At 45.0% G+C, this 23,249-nt stretch overlaps 1 protein-coding gene across 4 annotated transcripts in view; it reads right to left on the bottom strand.

Annotated features, from left to right (window-relative positions):
- stau2 (staufen double-stranded RNA binding protein 2) overlaps positions 1–23,249 on the bottom strand; it is a 315,345-nt gene that overhangs the window by 121,189 nt on the left and 170,907 nt on the right. For all 4 annotated transcript variants that reach the window (XR_009809837.1, XM_061922079.1, XM_061922081.1 and 1 more), the window contains exons 8-9: positions 4,768–4,980; positions 1,972–2,109 (exon numbers count right to left, since the gene is read on the bottom strand). Coding sequence is in view for 3 of the 4 variants with exons in the window: in XM_061922079.1 (XP_061778063.1) it covers positions 1,972–2,109; positions 4,768–4,980 (351 nt within the window). In the remaining variant the exon portion in view is untranslated. The remainder of the gene's footprint in view (positions 1–1,971; positions 2,110–4,767; positions 4,981–23,249) is intronic.

Raw genomic sequence — 23,249 nt, 5'->3', positions numbered from 1 at the left:
CCCCATTTCCATATGAGCTGGGAAATTGTGTTAGATATAAATATAAACGGAATACAACGATTTGCAAATCCTTTTCAAACCATATTCAATTGAATGCACTACAAAGACAAAATATTTGATGTTCAAACTCATAAACTTTATTTTTTTTTTTTGCAAATAATAATTAACTTAGAATTTCATGGCTGCAACACGTGCCAAAGTAGTTGGGAAAGGGCATGTTCACCACTGTGTTTCATCACCTTTTCTTTTAACAACACTCAATAAAGCTTTGGGGAGTAAGGAGACACATTTTTGAAGATTTTCAGGTGGAATTCTTTCCCATTCTTGTTTTATGTACAGCTTAAATGTTCAATAGTCCGGGGTCTCCGTTGTGGTATTTTAGGCTTCATAATGCGCCACACATTTTCAATGGGAGACAGGTCTGAACTATCTTTGTGTGAATGTGTGTGTGAATGGGCGAATGTGGAAATACGGTCAAAGCGCTTTGGGCTCCTTAAAAAGGGGTAGAAAAGCGCTATACAAGTATAACCCATTTACCATGTACAGGCAAGCCAGTCTAGAATCTGCACTCTTTTACTATGAAGCCACGCTGTTGTAACAAGTGACTTGGCATTGTCTTGCTGAAATAAGCATGGGCGTCCATGACAACGTTGCTTGGATGGCAACATATGTTGTTCCAAAACCTGTACGTACATTTCAGCATTAATAGTGCCTTCACAGATGTGCAAGTTACCCATGCCTTGGGCACTAATGCACCCCCATACCATCACAGATGCTGGCTTTTCAACTTTGCACCTAGAACAGTCCTGATGGTTCTTTTCCTCTTTGGTCCGGAGGACACAATGTCCACAGTTTCCAGAAAATGTTTTAAATGTGGACTCGTCAGACCACAGAACACTTTTCCACTTTGCATCAGTCCATCTTATATGATCTCGGGCCCAGCGAAGCCAGCAGCGTTTCTGGGTGTCGTTGATAAATGGCTTTGGCTTTGCATACTGTAGTAGTTTTAACTTGCACTTACAGATGTAGCGACCAACTGTAGTTACTGACAGTGGTTTTCTGAAGTGTTCCTGAGCCATGAATTGATTAACGTGGACCCCGACTTAAACAAGTTGAAAAACTTATTCGGGTGTTACCATTTAGTGGTCAATTGTACGGAATATGTACTGAACTGTGCAATCTACTAATAAAAGTATCAATCAATCAATCAATCAATCAAAGCCCATGTGCCATGGAGCCAATGGAACGAAGGTCCGTTATATCATCGCTTACGTGCAGTGATTTCTCCAGATTCTCTGAACCTTTTGATGGTATTACGGACCGTAGATGGTGAAATTCCTAAATTTCTTGCAATAGCCCCTTGATAAATGATATTCTTAAACTGTTTGACAATTTGCTCACGCATTTGTTTCCCAATCCTTGTTTGTGAATGAATGAGCATTTCACGGAAGCTGTTTTATACTCAATCATGGCACCCACCTGTTCCCAATTAGCCTGCACACCTGTGGGATGTTCCAAGTAAGTGTTTGATGAGAATTCCTCAACTTTATCAGTATTTATTGCCACCTTTCAAATTCTAAAGTTAATGATTATTTGCAAAAAAAAAGGGTTTATCAGTTTGAACATCAAATATATTGTCTTTGTAGCATATTCAACTGAATATGGGTTGAAAATGATTTGCAAATCATTGTATTCCGTTTATATTTACATTTAACACAATTTCCCAAATCATATGAAAACAGGGTTTGTACATTACTAAATGAAATAGCATTAGATTACTGTACTATAAGATCTGCTAGTCCCCCCCTTCGGTCCGTCAATATGTTTGACAGAACCGGATTCGTTCGTGGGCTCAGGAAAGGCTTTGGACCGCTGGTTTCACTTATGTTTGATGAGGAAAAGACTATGGCTATCATGCAGAATAACATGCATTTCTAGGGTACTTTAATTGGATGTAAAAGGAAAGTGTACCTGCATGATGAACTCCCTGCGTCGGGGCATCCCTCTCTCGGAAAGCAACAAATACTCAGGCTCTTTCTCTTTCTTGGCCTGTTGGATCTGGGCCAGGCGGCTGATAGGGTTCATGCCCTGACCATAGTCAGGTCCAGTCTGGAGGACAAAGTGACAAGCCAGTGGGTCACATGATTACTTTCAATGACAAAAACAGGAGAGTAGTGCAATGTAGTGGAAGAAACTCAAACTGCATTTTTGCGCAAAAAGGCCTGCTACCACTAAGTAAGAAAATACATTGTCAGTGTTTCTTAACCAAAGGGCTGGGGCTTGTTGTTCAGAGTCATGTATAGAGACAGTATGGACAGCCCAGTTTCAAGCGATCTATTCAATGATTGATCAAAATACACAAACGTGAATATGGAGCGCCATGTTACATCCCAGTTTGAAGCCGAGCTAAGCGACAACGCACTAACACACTACACTGTACCACCACTGGAAAAAAAAGTGTTAAGCAATTGCATAAGTCTCCGTCAACCCAGAAAGGAGAAAATATGGGAAGTAAAGGTTTGGCCGGAATGCTGGACTAACAATAGTTAATAACAAGTTTCTTGTATGAGGTAGGCAAGCAAGCATACATACAAATGGGAAACGTGGTATATTGCACTCTCAGTATTAGTAAATCAAATAATTTTGCCTGACAAAGCTTTGCTTCTAAATCGTACATTTTCTGCATGTATCACCAATAATCCAAGCTAAACCAATAAATATTGCAGTAAAAAGCAGCCATCGTTCAGTATTCGAGTTAATATGGTGATAATGAAATCGGGAACCCATCACTCGCCACAGCAGAACCTATTCAAAATGTTCAAAAAAGCAACAGGAAAAGCACAGGCATATATACAGTAATAGAGTGCAGTGCTTATAAACAATACATTGAAGGCAGACACCACAGTTGATATACTTCACACAAAAGTCAGAATTTCTCCGTAATTGTTAGTCCAACAATAATAAGGATTTTGGCAAAATAAGGGTAATACGTTTATTTTTGGTCCTTGTGTATGTTCTCACATACATTTCACCGGCGGGAGCGTGTTAGAGACCCACTAGTCCAGGGGTCGCCATGTGTAGGCTTTGTGATGCAGTTTATTTATTATATCCACTATCAGAGACAGCGTCAAGAAACTCTTCTTTTAATATGATGTCGTTTTTTGCTGCTTCAACAAAGCTAAATCAACACAGAAAAAGGTTAAGTGAAATAACTTAGTTGTTTTTTCTGTAGGTCAATAATGCTTGTCTTTCTCTCAGACAGACAGGGCTTTGGTGTCCGTTTAATGTGGGGTGCGCACGCACGCACACACACCGCACAGTGAGCCAACATTAAGCTAAAAGCTAATTAGCCTTCAACTCAAAGACTGCGAGAGAGCTGAGGTGCCGCTTATGTTTCTAAAACATCAACGGGCTCACAGTGATATTACTAGTGAATGACTAGAAGGTGTTTATTATAATTTTGGGGAGAGTCCGCTTCCTTATGCTTACCTGCTAAACACCTATCTGCTCACCCCATCGCAGGAGCACTGAGTCCATGCGCTCTGAATACGCACTGCTGATTGGCTGTAACTGCTCTGCGTGTAACCAAACAGACGGTTCTGTGGGTAGGAAAATGCTGTGTGCTAAAGAGACGTACTGACAGAGGCAGAACGAAGCGCAGCAGCTTCTTAAGATGTTAGTTGAGGCGGGGGGCTCTTTGTTAAGACGGCCACCGAAACTTCTCTTTTGAAAGTTTCCAGTGACGTGATGAGGGCCGCTGACTCTGGTCGCTACACAGTTTTGGTTTTACTCGATTTGACATCTGCCTTTGATACTGTGGATCACAGTATACTGATTGATTGACTCAAATCTGAGATGGGGTTTTCTGGTGCTGTTCTCCAGTGGTTTACTTCTTATATAAAAGAAAATACTTTTAATATTGCTTTTAATAATGTTTCTGGCCCAGGGTTCTGTTCTGGGGCATGTTTTATTTTTTGTTTTATCTACGTTTTGCCGGAAGATTTGGCCTCTTTTGTACTCAGATAGTGTGTGTGCGCCTCTTGCTGTACAACAGCCATCTTAGCTTGGTTGACCACAACTGGTTTTCACTTGTCAGAATAGAAGCAATACTCAACTCTGCTATTGTTCAGCCGCAAACACCCCCTAGAAGGCCGCCAAAAAATATCTGTTTCTTCGCCGTGGTCCGTATGGGCTGCAGTAGTACTCAGTTGCAATACACTTTTCTATTAGTTGTGGCAGGAATGAGAATATTAAACAAACAGAAGTCTGAAGCTTAAGTCATCAAAAAGTTTGTTAGGTGCAAAAGTTATGACTAAAAAGGGGAAGCTGTATTTTCATTTATACTTTAATTTTAGTGATAGTTCAGTCAGGAAACATCCATTATCAATTTAGTGTATTTTAGCACAACATAATTTTATGTTTACTAATTATTTGTATCAATTAATTACGAGTCCTTTCTTATGCACTTATTTTTCAAATCAGCTTGATCTAAGCCCAAGGTTTATGTGTTAAATAATAATCTTTGTGATCAACACATGGTTTCCTATCATTTGACATGGTTGTAAACTGTCAGTATGTTAGATATAATTATTGAATATGATTACAATCAAGAGTAAGATTACTAATTTGTTGTTAATATTTGAGTTAAAACTCCTCGGTAGTAGAAAAGTTAGGCCCAGAGGTCAAAAAAATTAAAGAACCTCTGCATTTTTACATTCTTAATGTGCCTTCACTACAACTACACCACTCCAAACACGACTGCTGTACCTTGAGGATGGTCTTGGTGCGTTTCTTATAGTGTGTTTTGGGTTTCTCCACAGCCGGAATGAAGGGAAGCTTCTTCAAGTCCTGCAGAATAGACAGAGCGGCACGCTTCTTGGACAGCTTTTTGCTGTTACCCTCGCCCTCGGCAGAGAACTCCCCTACGGTGACACGGGTCAGGAAGCTTTTCATGTGCGGGGGTCCGTTCTCCTTTAAGACCTATTGGATCAACAGGAATGGAAATCAGGGATTTGTGAAAATGAAAATGTTGATTTTATACAAGAAACAGGTCAGAGGTGTGGTTGTACACGAAGAAGACTTCTGCAGAGCCAAGTGAATTTGTGTATTTTTTGCATGGTGAGTGCAGCACACTCTACAAGCAGCTACACCAGGTGGTCTAAAACATCTGCTCTCAATGGTCACAGTGCTACCCGCCCATATACTCATGTTATTCATATGCAAGACACACACACACACACACACACAGGCAGTGACGTACAAGAAAACATATTAAGAGTAACACGCTCCTAGATGACAGTCTCTAGTGATGAGGGCTCAGTTTCCTTCCTCTAGCCTCTGGTCACCTGGGAGACCTAAAACAAACACCGGCTGGTGTTAGGTCATGCTTCTGCAATCACATCTACTTCCTGTTAGGTCCGAGAGCAGCTTTTGTGTGTGGGGTGTGTGTACAGTGAGTGTGTGTGAGTAGCAGGTGTGGCTCTCATTATTTAGAAAAACACATAAAAATGATAAATTTGCTTTCATGCAGGAGTAAAGACTAATCAATATACTCTCTATGAGCATCGACTTGTCTAATTTGTGGTGGTGCACACAGTCCAAATTGTTGCAATCAAACATACTGCAAGCGGTCAATTTTAACCCAGTGAGCTGATTAAAACTGTGGTAAATGGAACCATGAGCATTCCTCAGATACTCCACACAACAATAACAACAGGCTAATTTCTCACTATTAGTAGAACAGAGGGGTAAATGTCTGCTTTCGGTTTCCCCATTCAACCATAATCGCCCATGTGGTTTCATTTTCCTTACTATAATAAGATGGCGATGTTAATGGAAGACATTAAAACAAATGCTGGACTTGTGTGTCAACACTATAATGTCTGAATGGTGTACTTCTATTGGATATTAACTTAAATGTGAAAACCCTGTTGTTGTTCTTCTAAGTTGGCGAAAGAGAAGGTTAGGGGAGTAGTGGAAGATCGTTTAGGATTGCCCACAGAACACATTGGATTCAAAGCATTACATACATTTAAAAAAAGACTGTGTTGAAAAAAAATAATACAGAGTAACGTTCCATCTCGGCCCACAGTCATATCACAAGCTGGCTGTAATGCATACCACAAGGTTGATTGCCAACCGCCATTAAATCAGAAAAGAAGAAGATGTTGTTGTATACCAGTGGTTCTCAAACTTTTTTCACAAAGTAAAAAATTGGCTCTCCAAGTACCAACATAATGATCAACACTAAATTACATTAGAGAAGTAGGCCTAAGTATTAATTAAAAACAAGGCAGAGGTTTTAATAAACAGGTATATTTAATATTGTTTGCCACTGGAATATTACACAGCTTGAACATTAACACTGTTTAAATATAGGAAAATACAAAACTGTACTTTTATCAAGTGATTCTATGGCATAGCACTAGATGTACCACAGTTTAAAAATCAGCGTTCTAAACTACATTTTGCAAAACATTCTTATGGTCATGCTTGACAGTTACTCTTATGAGTTTACTCACTAACAGGGGTCATGTATAACGCATATATTTTAAAAATGGTATAAGGAGAGTGCATTATTCATGCAAAATTAATAGCATTCAGCCAATTTCCATCCGTAGTCCTTGAAACATGGTTGTTTGTAGTACATTACACACAGTAGTAGCGCCTCCAGGAGTACTGGGCCTTTTTTCTGATTGTAGCAATTTGAAATGGCTGATTTTGTGGTTGTGCAAATAAATACGCAAATACTTTTTATTTAATTTTTTAGCTTGTGATTTTATACATCTTTATCAGTGTTTCAAGCGTTTGTTGCAACTCTGACAACACAAAACTTAAGGAGCATTTATATTTCTTTCAATTAAAATTTATGATAATGTATCTCCATTTCCAACTCAATGAGTCAGTTGGTAAGGTCAGGTCCTGTTCTCAGTTTCAATTAAACCACTAAGAAAAAACAGTACCTATCATTTTGTTGTCTTTTACAGGATTACCGGAGCTGTTACGTGTTTAATCTGCTGGCATTTCTACACGTGACTGTAATGCAGCCGTGTTTTTTCACCGTGTGCTTGTATTTTGAAGGCTTTGTCATAATGAGGCTTTTTTCTATCATGTCAGTTGATTGTTTGCTAATGTTCCTTAGTTTTGTCTTTTTCTCTGTATGATGCTTTTATTTGTCTCAAACTTTTTGTTGGTTTACTTGTTTTGCAGCACCACTACCTTCTGTTTCATGTCCTGCCAGTACATTAGTTTTCAATTTGCAATTATTTATATTTAAGTTTCATCTTGTTCACCTGTCAAGTGCTGGGTTATTGCACTGTCAAGTGTTAGCTATTATGCTATGCTGCTACAACTACATGCTTAGGGGCGGCATGGTGCAGTGGGTAGAGCGGCCGTGCTAGAAACCTGAGGGCTGCAGGTTTGCTCCCTGCCTCTTGACATCCTAATCGCTGCCGTTGTGTCCTTGGGAAGGACACTTCACCCTTTCCCCCGGTGCCGCTCACACTGGTGAATGAATGATGAATGAATGATAGGTGATGGTCGGAGGGGCCGTAGGCGCAAACTGGCAGCCTCGCTTCCGTCAGTCTAACCCGGGGCCGCTGTGGCTACAAATGTAGCTTACCACCACCATGTGTGAATGAATGATGGGTCTGTGAGCGCTTTGAGTATCTAATAGGAAAAACGCGATATAAAATCTGATCCATTATAATTATTATTATGCTCTGCCCAAGCCAGCTGTTTGTTGCATTTTGCTGATTACCAAATATTAACCCAACACTTTTCACTTACACGTTGCCTTCTGTTGCTACTTTTTGGAAATCACACCACAAGCAACACAATGTTGTGCAGTGACAGGCTTGACATTACCAACTACAAGATGTGTAAGGCCAATGTTTCCTGAGTGTTGCAAAGTGAAATGTAAGGACTGCTGTTGCCTGGTGTTGTTCTTGTATCAGATGCAAGCTAGTTTAGCTGTGCTCGAAATTAAGAGAGTTGACGTTTGATTTGAGTCCATAATTTTTGGAGTGGCACGGTATGTATTTATGGATGCGTATATACATACATACTGGCTGCTGCAGCCGTGCTGCCTGTCTGGGTCCCGCCGCTGACCCTATTTCGGATGACCGTCTTGGTTGGAGCCTGCTGAGTCGAGTCCCGTTGCATAGTATTCTGCGGTGTTGGATGGCGGCCAACTACTGGGGCAGTGACTTTGTGTGTCCAGGTGTCTGAGATCTCCTTCTTTCCTTTCTTTTCTCTTTCCTCAGGAGGAAGATCTGCCAGGGCGGTTGCTGGATGTTCCTTCTCCATTATTGGGGTCACTGCAGGTGGGGCAAGTGGTTCCCGTGGCCCAGTGTTGTGGCCAGCTTAAGTGGGGAAGCCTGGGGAGGGCCTTGCGGTGCTTCACTTGGATGCGTTGGGGTTGTAGGGGCCCTGTTGCTTGTGGGGCGGGGCGGTTATCCCGTCCAGCTGCGAGAAGTCTCTGGGACCCTCGAAGCGGGGTGTCTCATCTTTCTGCCCTCGTGGGCTATAGTTTCCCGCTGGCTTGGGGGCTGGCTGTCCACTGCTTTTTCCATGCCTTGTCCTCTGCGGGGCGCATCTGTATATGACCTACCGCTGGCCTACTAGGCGGCACGGTGGGTCCTTTTCTGGGGGCGCGGTCGCTGGCCGGTCAGCCTTCCTGCGTGGGGCCGGTGGTCCCTTGTTCTTTGTGTACCGCACTTACTGTTTTGGGTTGGCTCCTTGGGTGGCTGGATCTGTACTATGGCTCCCGCACGTACTGGGACACCAATATATGGTATGTGTGTCCTAGTACGACTTTGAGTTGCCTAAAATGCATTAATAAATGATGATTTTTCTGCAATTTTTTTACTTATTACTAACCGTCGGGGATTTTATCGCAAATTATCATTATACCATTTATTGTTACATCCCTAGTCAATTAACAAATAAAAAGTCAAGGTGGTCACGGCTTGTTCTTGCTGCGGATGTTGGTCAATTCTTTAGGGCATTACGGCAAATGACGAGGGTGGTCACAGCTTTTGCTGCAGTTGCCGTGGTTAAATTCGAGCTCTGATATACGTATGAATAATTGTTCGTTAGTATATATGTGTATTTTTATGTACAACATATTGGTCTCACAGTATGTGCAAGAGCCAGAGTACGACCTCAGCCACCCAGAGAGCCCAACCCAAAACAGCAAGTCCGGCGCAAAAAGGAATAAGGGCCCGCCGTGCCGCTTGGAAGGCCCAGCAGCAGGCCAGAGGACAAGGCACAGGAGAAGCAGGGGACAGCCAGCCCCCAAAGCCAGCAAGACACTAGGGCTGGGTGATATATAAATATTGTCGATACATCGCGGTTTGTCTCTGTGCGATATAGAAAATGACTAAATAGTGAGTATTCGAGTATACGTTCTCACGCAGTTGCTTTTAGCTGTGGGCATTACACTACAGGCTTTTCTCACTCTGCTTGTCTATGCTTTTCACACAGACATAAAGCAAGGGCACCTTGTCACATACAGTCGCGCCTGCAACGTCAGACGCCCTCGTCGAGCAGAGAGGTAGCGGAATGTGTAACATTAGCTGTGGTGCAAGCGGGGCGGTGTGAGTTGTAATACGAGAGAAAGAAGGTGCGAATAGGTAACAAATGGAGGAAGAATAATTAATTCCCAAGAAAAATAGCACGGGGTCCATCGTCTGGCGGTGGTTTGGCTTTAAGCGGGAAGATGTGTCACAGTCCCTGCAGTGTTTTGTGTGTCTGTCTTGGTATGGTTATGTGTGGGCGCAGTTTGGGTTCCTGGCTTCCCAGTCCGGCACACCTGGCACTGATCAGCTGACTCACCTGCCTGCCATCAGCTAATCACCTCCACTCCACAAAAGCCCTGGTCACCTCACACGATGCTGCCAGATCGTTTCACAGCTCTCCAAGTGGTAAGACTTCTCGCCAGTTCTCGTATTTTGATGATCTTGTTGATCTTTCGTTTGTGCCTTTTGCTCCTGGTATCTTGTTCCTCGACTCACCATTGTTTTCCTCTGCCTCCAGTGCCTAGCTCCTCCAAGCCTGCCTGCCTGCCAAACACCTCCACTCCAGCCGACGACGATCCCTTGTTTGCCTAAATTAAACCCTTTGGACTTTATATCTGCCTATCTTGTCTGCTTTTGGGTTCGCCAGCTTGTTAAATTATGACAGAACGATCTGGCCAGAATGGACCCAGCAGACTTGGAATAGGTCAATGGAGGTCTTCAGCAACCAAACCCGGCATCTGGGAGATCACAAACAACTCATTCAGACCCTTGTGGAAGAGGTATCCAATATAACCACTAAACTTGATACCCTCTGTGCTGCTCCACGACAGGCTCCACCAGCAGAACCACTTCAAGCCGATGACACCACCACATCCTCAGTACCAGTTGTCCCAGCAGTTGAGCCTCATCTTCCACCTCCTGCAAAATATTCTGGCAACCCCAACACATGCTGTGAGTTTCTCACCCAAGTTCATCTCACCTTTAAAGCTCAGCCAACCCAATTTGTTCATGAGGCAGACAAGATAACATTCATTGCCAGCCTTCTTGAGGGGCCTCCACTCAGTCATTTCAACGCCCTGCTTGAGCAGAATTCCCCCGCAGCTCAGTCCTTTGCTCTCTACGCCGCTGAGCTCAAGCATATTTTTTAATCACCCCATTCGTGGACAACAGCCCAGTCAGCACCTGTTGAGACTCCGCCAAGGTCAGCGTTCTGTGAGAGAGTTCGCCAGCGAGTTTTGTTCCTTCCTTGGCCGTAGTGTCTGGCTGGAATGACCAAGCGCTGCTCACCGTCTTCCAGAGTGGGCTCCACCGGACCATTGGCAGGGAGATCGCACTGAGGCAGGAGCTTGGTTCCCTAGACGAAGCTATTTCCACCGCCATCAAGATTTCGGACCAAATAGCACAGTGGCAAGGCGAGACTGTTCCCTCCGTGTAGACTGCCCCTTTTTCCAACCGTGATTTTCTGCCAAATGAACCCCAACATCCTGTACCCCTAGCCCTGTCTCCGGGTCCCCAGGGGAGGAGCCCATGCAACTAGGGTGGTAACGTCTCTCCACTGACGAGCGCCTCCGACGGATTAGGTCGGAGGTGTGCTTCTACTGTGGACAACCTGGTCATCTTCGTGCCTCCTGCCCCATTCGGCCAAAAGGAGGCTCACCAGCAGCAGTGGGGGTTCTAGTGAGCCAAACAGTCTCTTACCCTGAATCCCGGGATCGCATACAATTCTCCGCCACTCTTCAGTGGCAGTCTCAGTCTGTGCCGTTGCTCGCCCTGGTTGACTCGAGGGCAGATGACAATTTCAACAATTCAGTTGTTATCTCCCAGGCAGGCATCTCCCTTGAGTCACTACCCTCTCCGCTGAAAGCCAACGCCCTCACGGGTAGCCTTCTCGCTCGAGTATCCCATCGCACCGTGCGAGCCCACCTCATTGTGTCCGGTAATCATCAAGAGCACATCCAATTCCATGTCATATCCTCACCTCTTGCACCCGTCGTCCTTGGCCAACCTTGGTTACGACTCCACAACCCCCATATTGACTGGACTGCAGGTAAGGTAGTGAGCTGGAGCTCCTACTGCCTCGCTACATGCCTGCGCTCTTCCTGTTCTCCATCGGAGAACCTGTCGAGAGTTCCTGCTGTTTAACATGATCTCGGAGAGGTATTCAGCAAACAGCGTGCCTTGTCAATTCCACCTTACAGGCCCTATGATTGTGTCATCAACCTAATTTCTGGAGCGCCGCTGCCGGCAAGTCGCCTATACAACCTGTCACGTCCTGAGAGAGAGAGCATGGAGAAGTATATTCAGGAATCTCTGGCAGCTGGCATCATCCGTCCTTGTGGTTGCGGGATTTTTCTTTGTCGGGAAGGAGGATCACTCCGCCCCTGTATTGGTTATCGTGGATTAAATGACATTACTATCAAGAAAAAATATCTATTGCCGTTGATTGCATCTGCTTCTGAGCACCTTCAGGGAGATACTATTTTCTGTAAGCTAGATTTATAAAATGCATATAATTTGATCCGTATCAGAGCCGGTGATGAGTGGAAAACTACATTTAAGACCCCACTTGGACATGTTGAGTAACTTGTCATGCCCTTTGGATTAACTAATTCACCAGCAGTATTTCAAGCCCTTGTAAATGATGTACTTTGTGACCTTCTGAACCGCTGTGTGTTTGTATACCTAGATGACATCCTGATCTTCTCCCGCAACAAGGAAGCGCACGTTGAGCATGTCAGGCAGGAGCTTCAGCGTCTCCTGGAGAATAGGCTCTACTGCAAAACTGAGAAGTGTGAGTTCCATGTCACCTCTACATCCTTCCTGGGGCTGATAATTGGGAGTGGCCAGGTGGAAGCAGACCCTGTGAAGATGCGCGCCGTGGAGGAATGGCCCCAACCTAATACTTTGAGAGAGCTCCAGCAATTTTTAGGTTTCGCCAACTACTACCACCGTTTCATCAGAAACTACAGCCAGGTAGCTGCACCCCTCACAAAACTGACTTCTACATCCACTGGATTTGCTTGGAGTGCTTTCAGAGAATTGAAGAGACGTTTCACCACGGCTCCGGTCCTCATTCATCCAGATCCTTCTCGACAGTTTAATGTGGAGGTTGACGCCTCAGACTCGGGGTGGGGGCCCTCCTGTCCCAGCGCTCAGCCGATGACCAAAAATTCATCCCTGTGCTTTCTTTTCCTACCACCTGGAACCTGATGAGCGCAATTTTGATGTAGGAAATAGGGAACTCCTCGCTGTCAAGCTCACCCTGGAGGAGTGGAGCCATTTGCTGGAGGGGGCAGAACACCCATTCATCGTATGGACAGATCACAGAACCTCGCCTACATTGAATCGGCCGAGCGCCTCAATTCCCGTCAAGCCCGGTGGGTGCTGTTCTTTGGTCGGTTCCGGTTCACCTTAAACTTTCGTCCAGGTTCTCCTCAATCCCAGTTGCCCATTGTCCCACATCGTCTTGGACTTTGTGACAGAGCTCCCTGTGTCACAAGGCAATACAGTAATACTCACAATCGTGGACATATTTTCTAGGGCAGTTCATTTTGTGGCTCTCCCCAAACTACCCTCAGCCCTTGAAACTGCTGACCACATGGTGACCAATGTGTTTCGGCTTCATGGCATACCTCTGGATATCGTTTCGGACCGAGGACCTAAATTCATCTCCCAGGTATAAAAGGCTTTCTGTCATGGCCTTGGAGCTAACATAAGCTTGTCATCTGGTTACCATGCCCAGACTAACGGGCAAACAGAACAAGCTAATCAGGAGCTGGAAGCTGCCCTCAGATGTGTCGCTGCCAAGAATCCCTCCACCTGGAGCACCAACCTTGCATGGATCGAATATTCCTACAATTCCCTGTCTTCTGCTGCCACTGGTGGGACACCGTTTGAAGGTTTTCTGGGTTACCAACCACCACAATTTCCGGCTGAAGAGGCCGACATCGCTGTTCCGTCTGTCCAGAGTCACATGCGAGGTTGTCGGAAAGTGTGGAGGGATGCGCGGACAGCCCTGCTCAGCTCCGTGGAACGAAACCAGCGTGTTGCCGACCGCCACCGGACTCCTGCCCCGGAGTACCACACAGGCCAACATGTGTGGCTGTCCTCAAAAGACCTTCCCTTGAAGAGGGACTCCAGGAAGCTGTCACCCCGTTTTGTTGGTCCCTATGAAATCCTTGCCATTGTCAACCCAACTTCTATCAAGCTCAAGTTGCCCCCTCACCTGAAGATCCATCCCGTCTTCCATGTCTCTCATGAGAAACCAGTTGTGACCAGTCCGCTTTCTCCTCCAGATGTCCCCCCCCTCCATGTCATCGATGACTATCTTGCATATACCGTCCGGCGGCTACTGGACGCACGGTGCCGTGGCAAGGGGTTCCAGTACCTGGCGGACTGGGCAGGCTATGTTCCTGAGGAGCGGTGCTGGATTCCACGTCGGTTCATACTGGATCCATCCCTCATCTTGGAATTCCACCGTGATCACCCTGACAAGCCTGGTGGATCGCCTGGGAGCATTTCGTGAGGGGGAGTCACTGTCACAGTCCTTGCAGTGTTTTGTGTGTCTGTCTTGTCTGTCTGGGTGTGGTATGTGTGGGCTGAGTTTGGGTTCCTGGCTTCTCAGTCTGGCATACCTGGCACTGATCAGCTGACTCACCTGCCTGCCATCAGCTAATCACCTCTACTCCACAAAAGCCCTGGTCTCCTCACACGACGCTGCCATATCGTTTCACAGCTCTCCAAGTGGTAACGTTTCTCGCCAGTTCTCGTATTTTGATGATCTTGTTGATCTTTCGTTTGTGCCTTTAGCTCCTGGTATCTTGTTACTCGACTCACAATGGTTTTCCTCTGCCTCCTCCAAGCCTGCCTGCCTGCCAAACACCTCCACTCCAGCCGACGACGCCTTTCCCTAATCCCTTATTTATCTAAATTAAACCCTTTGGACTTTGAATCTGCCTATCTTGTCTGCTTTTGGGTCCGCCAGCTTGTTAAATCATGACAAAATGTTGAACAGACAACCGTAATATGTCAAGTATGCAGCAAAAGCGTTGTTACAAAATGTAGCAGCACTACTAATTTGTAGCATTACTTGAAAAGTCACCTGCTAAAGAGCGTTTGAAACTCTGCGAGTCAACATCTCCAACAAAATGCACTGACCCAATTGAGCCTGGCGTCTTCCATTTCCAGATCAACACCGTATGAAAAAAATAATCAACAATAGAAGAAGAGAACGTCCGCAGTAACCTACCACATAGTAAATTGACTAAGTTGTGATTTCCCGCTCTGCATGAAAGTTTAAAATGAGCATATATTAATGCAGTATAAAGAAGAATGTTTTAATGTAGAGACATAGAATCATCATACTAGTGTGATTATACGCATCAAGTGTTAATTCAAGGCTAAGGCAAAATATGGATATATATCGTGTATCGTGACATGGCCTAAACATTTTTAGATATTACTAAAAGGCCATATCGCCCAGCCCAACAAGAAACTACACCCCACATGGGCAGAAAGGAGGGACGCCCCGCCCAGAGAAGCCCAGAGACTGGTTGAGTTTTTGGCTAGAAGTTACTGAATCGATTTCACGTCACTAAATAGTTTCAGATCCTATCGTTCTAAATAAAGTAATATAATCCCTGAATCTTATCAGCGACCTCAAGTTATGATTTGAATCAAGTTATTAAAATGAGTCGTTAAACCTCTAAGCTTTTGACATTGACCAAGCTACCCAAGAAATAAACAATTACAATTCCATGAACCCATACAAGTCAAGCGGAGATCATGAAAAAAATAATGTCAAACTTAAATGGGAACTGCACTTTTTTGTAAAAGGGAGAGATTGATTGATGTGATTTATGAATTGTAAGTACATTTTGAACAGAGGAGAAGGAATGGCATCTATGTAGAAAGTGGATGGTTGTAAATATGGATAATATTCTGGACATCCTGCTGCATTGTAAGATGTTGTGTAATGGGTGTTAACGGGATGTCAAGAATGACGCTGTGCAGGTGTGGTAGACGAGCGAGTTTTGTTAATTTTCGATGTAAAATAGTCAAGGAAAAGGTTGCAGTGTATTGTGTGATTTGAGAGTAAATGTGGTTTACAGAGAAGATAGATAGATAGATAGATAGATAGATAGATAGATAGATAGATAGATAGATAGATAGATAGATAGGTAGATAGGTAGAAGGTTTACAATGTAAAATATTTTTTTAATTTATGCACCGTCAAGCTAGATGTTTTGCTGACACACTCCAGGGCACGGCCCGACCCTTTTCATGACCATGAGCTGGTCCATGTACTAGGGAGCGGGTGAAAGTTACAGTTGGGGTTTTTCGTGGGGCAATAATATCCTGGTCATTGTTGTAATTGTCCATTAGGTCACTGACTGATAATTTGTGGCGAGGGGGTGAGGGGTAAGCTGAAGGTGCTGGGTGAAGGAGGTATGGTCAATGTTTTTGATGTTCCTAAATGTAATCTGTCCCTTTGGCTGATATGGGAACTTGTATTGCTACATTCTGGTGGTCAGAGATACCATGGTTGTGGATGTGGAGATCTGCGATATGGATGGAGTCTGTGATGATTAAGTCCAGCGTGTGGCTTTTATCGTGTGTCGAACGAACAACAAGCTGCTGCAGGTTTAGGCAGTCCACGACATGGTTAAAATGCGAAGTTAGTCTGGAGGTGTGAGAATCCCCAAAAGACCAGGATGTATTTGTGATGTGCATAGCGAGATGAGAAAGCCTTGTATGTAGGAGATGACAGATGGCTGTGGTTTAAGGAGGATGGTAGATCAGAAAAATGATCATTAATCCCCATGGAGATTAATAAAAAATTTCTGATTCTGATTTTAGAACAAGGCTTTCAAATTAGCTGACACTAGGGATGGGTAAAATGAAAAGTTCAATGCTGGTGCCAAAAAAAAAAATGCAAGCGCCCCACCGGTTGTGCGGGCCTTATCCAGGTATGAATAACCAGAAGGCCAGGGCTCGTTGAGAACTGAGTAAATATCTGGCTGTTGCCAGGTCTCAGAGATGCACATTAGGGCTGGGCGATATTGGCTTTTATTAATAACGCAATATTTTTATACCATGTTGCGATATACGATATATAATCCGATATGATGATTCTATGTGTCTACATTAAAACATTCTTCTTCATACTGCATTAATATATGCTCATTTCAAACTTTCATGCAGAGAGGGAAATCACAACTAAGTCAATTGACCAAAACTGTATTCATTAAATACTCTTCATTCTTTCACGGGTAACTTTGTAAATGAAAGAACAAATTAATACTGTTGCTACCTTTTTGTAGTAACACTTCTGCTGCATACTTTGCATTGATTGATTGACACTTGTATTAGTAGATTGCACAGTACAATACATATTCCGTACAATTGACCACTAAATGGTAACACCCGAATAAGTTTTTCAACTTGTCTAAGTCGGGGTCCACGTTAATTAATTCATGGTACGAATATATACTATCAGCATAATACAGTCATCACACAGGTTAATCATCATAGTATATACATTGAACAGCATATTGCTGTGTCTGCTGAATATCTTCCCACTTGAGGCCAAACCGTCGCCAGATGATGGACCCCCTGCATTTACTGTTCTTCCTCCATTTGTGATAAGTTTCGCACCATCTCTCTCTAGTATTGTCACTAGCTCCGCTCGCTCGACCTGCCTCAGCTGATGTTAGCCATGCTGCTACCTTTCTGATTGGCGAGAGATATGACGCTAGACTCGCAAGAGTATGTGACGTATGTAAGAAGGCGGGGTGGTTTTCCGTATGTCAGAATGAGAAAGAGTGAGAAACGCCTGTTGTGTGATGCCCGCAGCTAAATGCAACTCGACCTGCCTCGGTCATGCTAACGTTAGCTCTCGGCGAGACGTGTGACGCTACATGCGCACCTGTATGTGACGTATGTAAGAACGCGGGCTTATTTTACGTCTCTGTGAGAAGGACGGACAAGAAGGAGTGAGACACGGCAGTAATGTAAAGCATGCAGCTTAAAGCACTGTGAAGCAGCGGAGTCTAGCGGAGTCTAGCGGAGTCTAGTAGCAGCGGGGGCCGTCTACGGAGCAGACGCCAGCGGTGTGATCGGAAACGCGGATGTCGAGCGGGGCTAAAAACAAAACAGAAGGCTAATCCCCACAGAACACCACTTCCCTCCACCCTGAAGACGGATTTAAATAAAGGATGCGAGACTACTGGTCTGGGTAAGGAGTCAGTTAAATTAGAACAAGTTTTTTCTGCTTTGAGTGTTTCAGAGTTGGACATGTGTTTTACTGAGGTGGCTAACTATGATGTGTGCAGTTTATCAAAGCAACAAACAAACAATCGGAAAATCTCCGTTACTGAGGTGGCTAACTATGATGCGTGCAGTTTATCAAAGCAACAAACAAACAATTGGAACATTCCCGTCGTATATATTCCTAGATATGGTCGTAATTATACTGAATGCACTGGGCATAATAAACACATTATTAATATTGCTACTACGGATAATTTGATCAAAAATTCCCTAAAACAGCCCACTACCTATAATATAGGTTTTTTAAACATAAGATCATTGTCTCCCAAAACGTTGTTAGTTAATGATATCATCAGAGACAACAATCTTAACGTCATCGGTCTCAGTGAAACCTGGCTTAAACCAAACGACTTTTTTGCGCTAAATGAGGCATGTCCTCCTAACTTTACACATGCGCATATTGCCCGTCCGCTTAAAAGGGGTGGGGGGGTCGCACTAATATACAACGAAAACTTTAACCTTAGTCCTAACATAAATAATAAATATAAATCGTTTGAGGTGCTTACTATGAAGTCTGTCACACCACTGCCTCTACACCTGGCTGTTATCTACCGCCCCCCAGGGCCCTGTTCGGACTTTATCAATGAATTCTCAGAGTTCGTTGCTGATCTAGTGACACACGCCGATAATATAATCATAATGGGGGACTTTAATATCCATATGAATACCCCATCGGACCCACCGTGCGTAGCGCTCCAGACTATAATTGATAGCTGTGGTCTCACACAAATAATAAATGAACCCACGCATCGCAACGGTAATACGATAGACCTAGTGCTTGTCAGGGGTATCACCGCTTCCAAAGTTACGATACTCGCGTATACTAAAGTATTGTCCGATCATTACCTTATAAAATTCGAGGTTCAGACGCATGTTCGTCAAACTAATAATAATAATAATAACTGCTATAGCAGCCGCAACATTAATACGGCCACAACGACAACTCTTGCTGACCTACTGCCCTCGGTAATGGCACCATTCCCAAAGTATGTGGGCTCTATTGATAACCTCACTAACAACTTTAACGACGCCCTGCGCGAAACCATTGATAACATAGCACCGCTAAAGTTAAAAAAGGCTCCAAAAAAGCGCACCCCGTGGTTTACAGAAGAAACTAGAGCTTAGAAATTATTATGCAGAAAGCTGGAACGCAAATGGCGCACGACTAAACTTGAGGTGCACCATCAAGCATTTAGTGATGGTTTAATAACTTATAAACGCATGCTTACCTTAGCTAAAGCTAATTATTACTCAAATCTCATCCACCGTAATAAAAACGATCCTAAATTTTTGTTTAGTACGGTAGCATCGCTAACCCAACAAGGGACTCCTTCCAGTAGCTCCACCCACTCAGCTGATGACTTTATGCAATTCTTTAGTAAGAAAATTGAAGTCATTAGAAAGGAGATTAAAGACAATGCGTCCCAGCTACAACGGGGTTCTATTAACACTGACACGATTGTATATACGGCGGATACTGCCCTCCAAAATAGTTTCTCTCGTTTTGAGGAAATAACATTAGAGGAATTGTTACAACGTGTAAATGGAATAAAACAAACAACATGTTTACTTGACCCTCTTCCTGGGAAACTGATCAAGGAGCTCTTTGTATTATTAGGTCCATCAGTGCTAAATATTATAAACTTATCACTTTCCTCGGGCACTGTTCCCCTAGCATTCAAAAAAGCGGTTATTCATCCTCTTCTTAAAAGACCTAACCTCGATCCTGACCTCATGGTAAACTACCGACCGGTGTCTCACCTTCCCTTTATTTCAAAAATCCTCGAAAAAATTGTTGCGGAGCAGTTAAATGAACACTTAGCGTCTAACAATCTATGTGAAACCTTTCAATCCGGTTTCAGGGCAAATCACTCGACGGAGACAGCCCTCGCAAAAATGACTAATGATCTATTGCTAACGATGGATTCTGATGCGTCATCTATGTTGCTGCTCCTCGATCTTAGCGCTGCTTTCGATACTGTCGATCATAATATTTTATTAGAACGTATCAAAACACGAATTGGTATGTCAGACTTAGCCCTGTCTTGGTTTAACTCTTATCTTACTGATAGGATGCAGTGTGTCTCCCATAACAATGTGACCTCGGACTACGTTAAGGTAACGTGTGGAGTTCCCCAGGGTTCGGTCCTTGGCCCTGCACTCTTCAGCATCTACATGCTGCCGCTAGGTGACATCATACGCAAATACGGTGTTAGCTTTCACTGTTATGCTGATGACACCCAACTCTACATGCCCCTAAAGCTGACCAACACGCCGGATTGTAGTCAGCTGGAGGCGTGTCTTAATGAAATTAAACAATGGATGTCCGCTAACTTTTTGCAACTCAACGCCAAAAAAACGGAAATGCTGATTATCGGTCCTGCTAGACACCGAACTCTATTTAATAATACAACTCTAACATTTGACAACCAAACAATTAAACAAGGCGACACGGTAAAGAATCTGGGTATTACCTTCGACCCAACTCTCTCCTTTGAGGCACACATTAAAAGCGTTACTAAAACGGCCTTCTTTCATCTCCGCAATATCGCTAAAATTCGCTCCATTCTGTCCACTAAAGACGCTGAGATCATTATCCATGCGTTTGTTACGTCTCGCCTCGATTACTGTAACGTATTATTTTCGGGTCTCCCCATGTCTAGCATTAAAAGATTACAGTTGGTACAAAATGCGGCTGCTAGACTTTTGACAAGAACAAGAAAGTTTGATCACATTACGCCTGTACTGGCTCACCTGCACTGGCTTCCTGTGCACTTAAGATGTGACTTTAAGGTTTTACTACTTACGTATAAAATACTACACGGTCTAGCTCCATCCTATCTTGCCGATTGTATTGTACCATATGTCCCGGCAAGAAATCTGCGTTCAAAGGACTCCGGCTTATTAGTGATCCCCAAAGCCCAAAAAAAGTCTGCGGGCTGTAGAGCTTTTTCATTTCGGGCTCCAGTACTCTGGAATGCCCTCCCGGTAACAGTTCGAGATGCTACCTCAGTAGAAGCATTTAAGTCTCACCTTAAAACTCATTTGTATGCTCTAGCCTTTAAATAGACTCCCTTTTCAGACCAGTTGATCTGCCGTTTCTTTTCTTTTTCTTCTATGTCCCACTCTCCTTTGTGGAGGGAGTCCGGTCCGATCCGGTGGCCATGTACTGCTTGCCTGTGTATCGGCTGGGGACATCTCTGCGCTGCTGATCAGCCTCCTCTTGGGATGGTTTCCTGCTGGCTCCGCTGTGAACGGGACTCTCGCTGCTGTGTTGGATCCGCTTTGGACTGGACTCTCGCGACTGTGTTGGATCCATTATGGGTTGATCTTTCACAGTATCATGTTCTCATAGTCATCATTGTCACCGACGTCCCACTGGGTCATCATTGTCACCGATGTCCCACTGGGTGTGAGTTTTCCTTGCCCTTATGTGGGCCAACCGAGGATGTCGTAGTGGTTTGTGCAGCCCTTTGAGACACTAGTGATTTAGGGCTATATAAGTAAACATTGATTGATTGATTGATTGAAAGCAACATGTGAGAACATATAATTGAATATTACGATATATCCATCCATCCATCCATCCATCTTCTTCCGCTTATCCGAGGTCGGGTCGCGGGGGCAGCAGCCTAAGCAGGGAAGCCCAGACTTCCCTTTCCCCAGCCACTTCGTCTACCTCTTCCTGGGGGATCCCGAGGCGTTCCCAGGCCAGCCGGGAGACATAGTCTTCCCAACGTGTCCTGGGTCTTCCCCGTGGCCTCCTACCGGTTGGACGTGCCCTAAACACCTCCCTCGGGAGGCGTTCGGGTGGCATCCTGACCAGATGCCCGAACCACCTCATCTGGCTCCTCTCGATGTGGAGGAGCAGCGGCTTTACTTTGAGTTCCTCCCGGATGACAGTGCTTCTCACCCTATCTCTAAGGGAGAGCCCCGCCACACGGCGGAGGAAACTCATTTCGGCCGCTTGTACCCGTGATCTTATCCTTTCGGTCATGACCCAAAGCTCATGACCATAGGTGAGGATGGGAACGTAGATTGACCGGTAAATTTAGAGCTTTGCCTTCTGGCTCAGCTCCTTCTTCACCACAACGGATCGGTACAACGTCCGCATTACTGAAGACGCCGCATTGATCCGCCTGTCGATCTCACAATCCACTCTTCCCCCACTCGTGAACAAGACTCCTAGGTACTTGAACTCCTCCACTTGGGGCAGGGTCTCCTCCCCAACCCGGAGATGGCACTCCACCCTTTTCCGGGAGAGAACCATGGACTCGGATTTGGAGGTGCTGATTCTCATTCCGGCCGCTTCACACTCGGCTGCGAACCGATCCAGTGAGAGCTGAAAATCCCGGCCAGATGAAGCCAACAGGACCACATCGTCTGCAAAAAGCAGAGACCTAATCCCGCGCCCACCAAACCGGAACCCCTCAATGCCTTGACTGCGCCTAGAAATTCGGTCCATAAAAGTTATGAACAGAATCGGTGACAAAGGGCAGCCTTGGCGGAGTCCAACCCTCACTGGAAACGTGTCCGACTTACTGCCGGCAATGCGGACCAAGCTCTGACACTGATCGTACAGGGATCGGACTGCCACAATAAGACAGTCCGATACCCCATACTCTCTGAGCACTCCCCACAGGACTTCCCGAGGGACACGGTCGAATGCCTTCTCCAAGTCCACAAAGCACATGTAGACTGGTTGGGCAAACTCCCATGCACCCTCAAGAACCCTGCCGAGAGTATAGAGCTGGTCCACAGTTCCACGACCAGGACGAAAACCACACTATTCCTCCTGAATCCGAGGTTCGACTATCCGGCGTAGCCTCCTCTCCAGTACACCTGAATAAACCTTACCGGGAAGGCTGAGGAGTGTGATCCCACGATCCGGTGATCCGGTCCCCCTTGTTAAAGAGGGGGACCACCACCCCAGTCTGCCAATTCAGAGGTACCGCCCCCGATGTCCACGCGATGCTACAGAGTCTTGTCAACCAAGACAGCCCCACAGCATCCAGAGCCTTAAGGAACTCCGGGCGGATCTCATCCACTCCTGGGGCCTTGCCGCCGAGGAGCTTTTTAACTACCTCAGCAACCTCATCCCCAGAAATAGGAGAGTCCACCACAGATTCCCCAGGCACTGCTTCCTCATAGGAAGACGTGTTGGTGGGATTGAGGAGGTCTTCGAAGTATTCCTTCCACCTATCCACAACATCCGCAGTTGAGGTCAGCAGAACACCATCCACAACATACACGGTGTTGACAGTGCACTGCTTCCCCTTCCTGAGGCCGCGGATGGTGGTCCAGAATCGCTTCGAAGCCATCCGGAAGTCATTTTCCATGGCTTCCCCAAACTTGTCCCATGTCCGAGTTTTTGCCTCTGCGACCGCTGAAGCTGAA

The sequence above is a fragment of the Nerophis ophidion genome, linkage group LG15 (genome assembly GCF_033978795.1).
Source record: "Nerophis ophidion isolate RoL-2023_Sa linkage group LG15, RoL_Noph_v1.0, whole genome shotgun sequence".
Classification (NCBI taxonomy): Eukaryota; Metazoa; Chordata; class Actinopteri; order Syngnathiformes; family Syngnathidae; genus Nerophis; species Nerophis ophidion.
Note: the sequence above shows the minus strand (reverse complement) of the source record. Positions and strands in the feature narration are given on the sequence as shown.